Source organism: Elephantulus edwardii, unplaced genomic scaffold (genome assembly GCF_000299155.1).
Source record: "Elephantulus edwardii isolate Elephantulus edwardi_28Jun2011 unplaced genomic scaffold, EleEdw1.0 scaffold00145, whole genome shotgun sequence".
Classification (NCBI taxonomy): Eukaryota; Metazoa; Chordata; class Mammalia; order Macroscelidea; family Macroscelididae; genus Elephantulus; species Elephantulus edwardii.
In genome coordinates, this window is record NW_006399895.1 from 7,618,947 (window position 1) to 7,628,466 (window position 9,520).

Consider the following 9,520-nt stretch of genomic DNA (forward strand, 5'->3'; position numbering starts at 1 on the left):
TCCGTTCAAAACCAGATTACCTAAAAGGGTCATTAATGCCAATGGGTGTTCTTTGGGGTTTTGGAAAATCAGCGTATCCTCTCACCTGCTTCACTTCTCCTAATTTACCTAGCAAGGAAGTAAACCTCAATTGTCAAGGGGAGGTGTGTAATGCTCACTTTCCTTGCTTTGAATAGTTCCCCTCCCCCCAAAAAAATTCTTATTACCATGCTAAGTATTCTTAAATTTGTTTTCTCCTCCTCTAGCAAGTTCTCTCCCTCTCTATCTTGCCAGCACCTCCCCCACATTTTCTGCTGTCTTCCACCAGCTTGGCCAGTCCCCTCTCTGCCCCTGCTGCGCGCTTCCCTGGTCCGGGTCTCCCGCGCCCACTGTCTGCACCGTGCAAGCCCCCTCCCGGCCCCCAGCACCAGCGCCCGTAACCCGCACACCCTCGTACGAGGCGCGCCCCCCACCCCCCCGGGGAGCGGTAGGTGTTTTGCCGTCTGCGCCGGGCCGCAGTGCGGCTGCGCGCACTGGGCTTCCTCCGGGCTGGCAGGGCAGCGGCGGCCGCGGCGGCGGCGGCGGGGCCGGGAGCGAGCGGCGGCGGCGTGGGGAGTGGCGTGGAGCGGAGCCTGGGGCTGCAGCAGCGCTGGGCCCCCGGAATAGAAAGCCCTGGGGGCAAGGAAGGAAGGCTGGGCTGTGAAGACACTGAGGGACCTTTCTCCTTGGATTTTGGGGGGCAGCCTTCCCCCACCTTGTCTTCAGACGCCCCCTCCTCACCCCCTAGCCCCGGCCGCTGACGAGAGGAGGCAGCGGCGGCGGCGCGGGGGGCTGAGGGGCGCCGCCATGCCTCTCCCGCGGTGAAGCTCCCAGGCCGTGTGGAGCCTCTTGGTCTCCCCGGTGATGTCCCCCAGGCGGCAGGCGAAAGCGACTCACTCGAGCCCTGGGGTAAAGGCCTAGCTTATCCAGCTTCCTTCCTCCTCCTCCTCCTCCTGCCCCGCTCCCCTTCTCCTCCTCCTCCTCCTTCTCCTTTCCCCCCGTTCGTCCTCCCCTCCCCGTCTCTTCCTTCACCCTTCCCCGCGCCCCCATCTTGCCTCCCTCCCTCCCACCCCTCCAGCAGCGATGGCAGAGGAACAACAACAGCCGCCACCACAGCAGCCTGATGCCCATCAGCAGCTTTCCCCCAGCGCCCCTAACTCGGGGGTGGCTCTGCCAGCCCTTGTGCCAGGGCTGCCAGGGACAGAGGCCAGCGCGCTGCAACACAAGATCAAGAACTCCATCTGGTAAGAGGATCCTCCATCGCCAGGGTAAAAACCCCAGGCACATTTCTGCTGCAAAGGGGGTGGGGGGCGGCGGCGGCGGAGGAGGATGCATTCATTGAATGTGGGGTTCTAGAATCGAGTGCATTTTTTTATAGGACCACTGGAGGTGTGGGGACTTTGCATCAACCCGGTTGTCTTAGCCCCCAAATGGTTTTTAACCCCTCAGTTGTGAGAGGAGATAGACACATTATTATTTGTTTTTCACCTAGTGTAAGAGAAATATAGGTGGAAATGAAATCATATTGTATGATGATAGCGTGGATTTGGGACTGAGGAATGTGAAATGTGTTTACTCCTTTTTGCAGTCTTGGAGGAAGAAGTGTATTGTGAATTTTCACCAAACAGACATTGTGCGTAAGGATATTAATATGCAGCACAAAACCTAATGTGTCTCTTCCTCTCAATTGTTAGCTAGTGTTTCTGAATGTTTTTGACTCTCTTAATATTACATTTCTCCCCCAGATACTTTATTTTGCATTAATTGTGAAGGAAGTCATGCTGTAGTGTTGAAATACTTTATTTAAGGTGGCAGTTCATAGTATGGTGATATTTTTGGTTTTAATTTATAAAAGAGTATAACACACGTCTTGCCACTTTGTGCTTTTTTTTTTTTAAGATGCTGTAGATGAAATATCCGTTGCTCTTTCAGTGCTTTCTTGCATGAGCATTTCCAAAATTTCAGCATTAGATTGAACTCTCTTAAAGACTAATGGTAGTCTTTTAATAATTAAATACACTGAGTTGAGTCCATCCTGTTAGAGCCATTGCAAATATGCTTTGAACATGAACTTGCATGCATGGTTTTGTACTGTTCTTTCTTAACTGACATTTTTCTAGAAGTGTAGCACTATTTTAAAAATGGGAAGCAATATTTAGAATTTTGTGTAAGAAGTTGCTTTTAATAGAAATTAAAAAATAGACTATAAATGTGTAAACAAAGCTCTGATTTTGAAAATGAAACCTTGTCAAGGTCTGTCATTGAAAATGACTACTAAAATACCAAAACTCCATTCTTTTATATGAACAATTTAAAATATAAATATATTCTAAAACAACTGATATTGCATATTTACACATTTGCAAGCAGGGAAAATTTATTAATACAAAATCAGTTTAAATGAAAAATTAAGCTTTCTTACATAGTAATTTTCATTAATTTTTTTGGCATGCATCCATGTTGTCATGATGCTAATATGAAGTAGGTCATTGCAGGCTTTAATAGTTTCTTACTACATAGTAGTTGGCAGTGAAATATATTGCTTTCAGCTTTAAATTTAAATATCTTTAGAAGAATTTTTTTTGTCTTTGACAAGACATATGGCAACTTAAATTAAGTCAGATAAATACAATTGTGTGTATTGCAAGGGGTAAGTCTTATTCTTCAGTTTTATATTTCCCCTACTTCTCCCTTTTAAAGCTTTATTTGAAAGATAATTTCCTGCTTACCAACAAGGTAAAACCAGTGTATTATGGTGTTGTTGTGTGGGTTCCCCCCTTTTAATATAGTGTATGTTACTGTGTCTGAAATCAATAAAAGGGATTAATTTGGTTTTATTCATATTTAAGGAAGACGTTTTAAATTAATAATGTATATTTTAGTAGTATGAGAACAATGAAAGAAAGAAGGAACCTTTCATTTACATTATTAAATAAAAATGAGCTGTGTAGGCAACTGAATGAAGATTTGAACAATAATGGTAGTGAAGTGCTATTTTTGGTAAGTCATGTGATTTGATTATTCTTTCATTGATGATTTATATTTACACTCCAATTAAAATTTAATTGTGATGACTAACCTAGAAAAACTCTTGAAGTAGAGTGGACATCAGTTTTTGTCACCTTCCCCGAAATATTTTAATAAATAGTCAACATCTTAATCCTCAAATATGCAATTTTATGTATTTTTTATATGATACCATTACTAACATTTAATTTTCAATACTGAAAATTTATTTTCAAAAATTATTCTTTGTATTTAAGACTTAAGATAATATCAGTGGGTATATTAAGGTGCTCTGGTGACTTAGTGGATAAGGAGTTGTGCTGCCAACCCAAAGACAGGTGGTTTGAATCTACCACCTGCTCTTCAGGAGAGAGATGGGCAGTCTTTAAAGCTTCTGAAAACTTGCTGAAGTATCAATTAAAAGTTGATTCCTACTTGATCGCGAGACGTTGACTTTTTTGAGTGAGTATATTTATAGATATTTTCATGCTTCCTATTCTCTAAGGTTCCACCTAATTTGCACCAGAATAGTGTACCCATGTACCAACAGTATGAAACCGTACATGATCTTGTGCTGGCTTCACAATTTCTGCTGTACTTAAGGCCATTATTGCAGTTGTTGTGACAGTTCATCTCATAAAGGGTCTTCCTCTTTTGCACTGAACTGCTACTTTTCCAAACATGTTGTCTTTCACCAGAGCTGGCCCCTTTTGATAACATACCCACAGTGCATGAAACTCTTTAAGTCTTATGATCCAGTTTCGAAGGAACACTCTAGTTGCATTTCTTCCAAGACAGATTTGCTAGTCCAAATCTGTTCTTTGCCAATACCACAATTCTGTCTTATATATTCATTATGCAACTTTCATGTGCATTTGAAACAATTGGTAATACCATGGGTTGGATCAGGTGCAACTTAGGCTTTAAACCTTGCTGCCCAAGACTAAACTGGTATTATTCATCAAGTGACCATGTAAAATACATTACAATGTGAAAATGGCTCTTCTTCCATCTTGTAAGGGAGCTTTGGTAAGCTTTGGTAATTTCTTAGCTTTTGCTAAGAAATTGCACTGTCATCTGAAAGGCACACTGAATCCACCAACTGTTCCACAGGCAGTCATCATGCAAGCAGTTTGCCTCTGAGAACCCACTGGAAGGTCAACTATGAGTTGATCCCAACTCAGTGGTAAACAAAAATATAACAGCCAAAGAGATATCGGTATTAAATGAAAATAAGTTTCAATAGATAAGATTGCAACCCTTTTAATATCTCATTTTACAAATTTTGAGACAATATCTTTTGCCAGGCATTTTGTTGCTAGGTCCCTGAATCTTACAGTGTGTACAGTAGAAAGGATCATTGTCTGGTCTTGTACCATCCTCAGAGTCAGCCATTGCTGTGCTTGAGTTTGTTGTGGCAGCCATGATGTCAGTCCATCTCCTTGATGATCTTCCTCTTTTTTCAGTGTCCTCCTACTTTACCAAGTATGTCCTTCTCTAGGGACTGATCCCTCCTGATCACAGCCAATACAAACACACTACAGTGAAGTTACTTTCCAATTATTGTGCCCTTGCATCAGGTTTCCACCGCTTCTTTTCCTCCAGAGTAACTGATAGATTCACACCATTGGCTTCCCGTCTGTCCTGCTAGAGAACATGTCCAAAGTATATGAAAAGTCTCACCATTTTTGTTTCTGAGATATTTTAATATCTGATAATAATCAGAGAGATTATCAGTTTTGTGCTGTTTTCTTTATCATTTAATACCATTACTAATAACACTTTAATTACATTAGAAAGAAACATAACATTAAAATTATGAAATGAGTTTTACATTTAGGATGATGATAGTTTCTGAGTTTCTGGACTTGCTGATCACTAACAAGTCTGTACTTGTCCTTCTACTCCACAAATACAAATATAGTATGGGATGCTGGCCTTTAGTGGGAAAATGAGTTATTTATTATTGCAGTCCATAATTAATTTATTCTGTTTATTAAACTTAAAATGCAGTTTGATGAAAATATGTCTACTGTCTTTTCAAGCATTAAATGTGTTTTTGAAAAAGGAAGGCTTTAAAGCTGAAACCATAGTTCTTTCTGAGATAGGAAATGTTATTTATTTAGGCTTGGAAGGTATTTTTAAAATAGTTCTGGAAAAGGAAATAAAAGAAATATTAAATTTATTAAATAAAATTAATAAATAAATGTTTATTAATAAATAAAATTCATAGCCTGGTAGTGTTGTAATCTTTGTGTATTTTTTAATAAGCCCAGGTTAACAAGTCTTTCTCATTTCCACTCAACTGACAAAGGTCAAAATCTGTTTCACACTTCAACTTTAAGAGACTTACTTGCAGAAGTAGGTTTTAATACTGAAAATTCAGTAAGAATGTTACTTGTGTTTTGTACACAGCATTGTCATATAGACATTTTTTTATTTAAGAAAACTAGTAGCCAATACCTTTTTTCTAAATTAAGATTTACTGGCAGCCTAAAACAGAGCTACAGCCTGGTCTCTGAACTACTGCGAACTCTATTTTTTTAAAAAAAATTGTGATTTTAATGTAAGTTTACAGAAAATTTTTATTTTCATTCATTCATTGTTGTACATTTTCCTCCCTACCCTCCCCAGTTAACTTTTTTAAAGAATATATTCATTCACTGTTGCACAATTTCCTCATTCCCTTCCCACCCCTCCCGAAGTCCACTTTGCAATGCACCTCTTATTCTGGACTGTTTTCATCCAAATAATGCCTAATCATATATTCCTTTTAAATAGTTCTTTCCTTCATATGTTCCAATGCAGTGTTCATTATTTATCTCCTCTTTTCTTAGTTTCCCCCATTTTATAACAGGGGTGTTAGGCAGTATTTGTCCTTTTGTGATAGATATTTCACTCAGCGTGATGTCCTCCAAGATCACCCTGGTTGTGTAATATTTTGTGAGTTCTTTGTTTGCAGTACTGCCCTGTGTTCCATTGTGTGACTATCCATTCATTTGTTGATTTCACTAGGGGTTGCCTCTATCTCTTTGCTATTGTGAATGACACAGTAATAAACATGGGTGTGCATATATCTCTTTGGGTGGCAGCTCTGGTATCTTAAGGGCATATTCCTAGTAGTGGAATTGCTGGGTCACATAGTATTTCTATTTCCAACTTTTTGATAAAATGCCATACCACCTTCCATGTGGTTGCACCCTTTTACATTCCTACTAGCAGTGAATACGGGTTCCAATCTCTCCACAACCTTGCCAGCAGTTGTTATTTGATGTTCTGTTGAACTTAGCTGTTGTTACTAGGGTGAGATGATATCTCTTAGTTGTTTTTGCAATTGTCTTTTTTTTTAAGGGTTTTTATTTAAAAAAAAATTTATTAGTTTGTGTGAGTGTACTGTCAAATCAGAATGGACTGATTCAGAAGGAGATTGTCCCTATCTTTCCAGCAAAGCATCTGGTGGATTCGAATGCAGATTTTTTTAGTTTATGTTTAGGTAGCCCCTGTATGATTACCTAAAAAAATAATAACAAAAGTTTTTCTTTCCAAGTGTCTCAGTATTTTTCATAATAAAAATAGTGAAAAAGATAGTTTTAGATTTCATTTAGACTAAAGCATTACTATATTTTGCTTTTCAAAGCAATTTTATTTGAAATATTTAACTCCTTGCTAAGACAAAAATGAAATAAAAATTATATTTATGATCTTTTCTCCTGTTTCTGATTAGTTATTGTTAAGAATACTTAGGTGTAAAAAAAAATAGTACTTAGGTGGTGATTGACATCTGCAGTTAGGTTGTAATACAGATAGTAAAGTTTTACTAGAGGTTCAGAAGAAACCTAGATATCTTACTATAGTAATAGTTGTCTAATAGTGTCTTAACTTAAAAGATAAATTTCAAGGATTTTCAGAATAATCAGTTGCTAGTTTTATTTTTATAACTTTTTAGAGACAAGAATTGTTAAACTGTTCTTAAGACAGTTCTGTAAGATATGTAATTTTTCTATTTATGCAAAGAGAAATTGAATGACAGGGAATTTAGCAGATTCTTTGAGTTAATTTTCAGAACCTGGAAGATGTGCTGGAGCCAGAGTTCCTTTTCTTTATTAAGTCCTGTAAGGCATGTTGGTTTTGGTTTCTTGAGTCAGTTTTGACTTGTGACCCTTAAGGACAGAGTAAAACTGCCTCATAGGTTTTTCTAAAACTTAAATTTTTAAGGCAGCTGACTGTCAAATCTTTCTCCTAGGAAACAGGTGGTGAGTTCCAACCAACTGCCTTTTGGGTACTTGTAACCTACCTACTTGATTTTACCATTGTGCCACCAGGGTTCCTTTTGTAAGGCATATAAACTTCTTTTTTTTTCTTTTAAGGCATACAAACGTCTAAATCTTAGATTTATCCTGAAAGCAGAACTCATATATGTGCCCTATTTTAGGTGTTTTGTAAGTTCTAATTTAAACCATAATGGTACAATTTTATTTTCCTGTTTATGTAATAAAGATAATTATCTCTTATTTGCATCTTTATTGCAGTGACCATCTCACCAGTACGGTGCTTTAGATTTACATGGTGATGCCATAGTTAGTCTAGAATTAGTCCCAGGTTTTGGGACTCAGTAATTTTGTCCATGGGTCAGGCATTTTATTAGATCTATCCAGGAAACAATTACTGTTCCTTCAGTTGAGATAAGGAGCTGTGATGACGCAGTGTATTATATGTTATGCACTACTAACCCAATGGAATTTCTACTGTGACCCAAAATTCTCTTGACAGCATTGAATTTTTAGTTGAAGTGGAAGATATTTATTAAGTAGTTAAAACATGACAGATTGTTTTAGCCATTACTTTTATGATCTTCATTTTGCTTTGAAAATGGAGTATGAGCAGTTCCTCAATTGGCTTTCATATCTTTGTTTTGTTGATTGGTTGGTTGACATACTACCTGCTCTGAGTTCAGCCTATCTCCTATGCCAAGCGTCACAGAACGTTCCTTTTTGTTTGTTCATATCTAGACCAGTTGTGACTGTTGTGTCCCTGACAGTGGGTGTTTCTCATTCCAAAAAGAAGGTAATACTTCTTTTTCTATGATTTGAAACAGATGAAATTGTCTTCCTTATGGACCAGAGACACAGCTTAAGTAATTTCAATTCTCTCAGTTTCTGGCTTTGTTTAGCAGCTTACGTGAGAATATGTGTGTGTATACATAAAAGACCAATTTGCTCTGTCAATTGAAAAGTGTCTTGAATGTTGATATGTGCAAATTTGGGTTAATTTCTGTCTCACTATGGTGAGACTTAGTCTCATGTACTTTGGGCAGTTTGTCAGAAGGACTAGTCCCTGGAGAAAGACACCAGCTTAGGTGAAGATCAGTGAAAAAGAGGAAGACTCACAGCAATATGGATAGACATAGTGCTGTAATAATGAGCTCAGGTCCAACAGACATTGTGAGGATGGTGTGAGACTGGGCAGTGTTTTGTCCTGGTATGCACAGGATTTCTGTGAGTCAGAGGTGACTTAGGGAACCTAACAACTATTTTTTGGCATCAAAATGAACTTCAAAATTACAGAAAAGACAAAAGTTTCTTATTTGTTATGAAAGCTGTCCTTTAAATAAAAAGTTAAAGGCTTCTTATATTGTAGAACTGTTACACACTAAAATTGCACAAATGGAAATAAAGTATGAATTGCCATTTACTCAAACTTGAACTCTATACGAACAATATAAGTAAGTATGCAACTATGTACTTGTTATATACAAAGTACTGTGCTAGAGTTTGCCATTTGAAGAAGAATGCCCATTGACTTGTACTATTAGCCTGAGCAGAAATAGTGAGATTTCTTTTTCCATTTAAGGACCAGAGGAGGGAATAACCAATTATAATTGAGGAAACAGTGGGCCTTAATTTCCTTATCTGTAATATGGAAATGTTATGCTAAATAACTTTGCAAACTCCTTTAAATGTAAATGTCTATAATTCTATAAATTAAAATTTACTACATTAAGAAAACATAAACAGTATGAAAGACTATCAGATTTAATTTGGTAACCTGTAATCAACAAAACATTTTTCAGTGGACAGAAATGGTTTTATAGTATGTCTTAGATGTTAACCCAGAAGGACTATCTAGGGTTTTATTCTTATACCTGTCTTGTGCAAAGGTTCTATTATGTGTAATTTTTGCTTGCAAATATTTATTGAATATGTATTATATTTAAAATGTTTTAAGAAGCCTTACTAGTTATATAAAAGTATTTAAAGCTTCATAGTAATTCCTGTTGTTGAGGCATTTACTAGCTACTAGTTAAGAAATTTTAGTAGGGGGCCTATTTGTGTGCAGCTTATGCTTATAAAGGGGGTCAGAATTCTTAAGTATTTCACGTAAGAATTGTTTCCTTTAGTAATAATGTAAGTTAAAGATAGTAGTGACTGTTGTTGTTGTTGTTGTTATGTGCCGTCGAGTCGCCTGCGACTCATAGCGACCCTATGTACAACAGCCC

General features: G+C 37.8%; 1 protein-coding gene across 1 annotated transcript in view; it reads left to right on the top strand.

The window, feature by feature from the left end:
- The first annotated feature begins 1,101 nt into the window (after nt 1-1,101).
- Nucleotides 1,102-9,520, top strand: part of RFX7 (regulatory factor X, 7) — a 148,302-nt gene continuing 139,883 nt past the window's right edge. The window contains exon 1 of the mRNA XM_006894513.1: nt 1,102-1,262. Coding sequence (XP_006894575.1) covers nt 1,102-1,262 — 161 coding nt within the window. The remainder of the gene's footprint in view (nt 1,263-9,520) is intronic.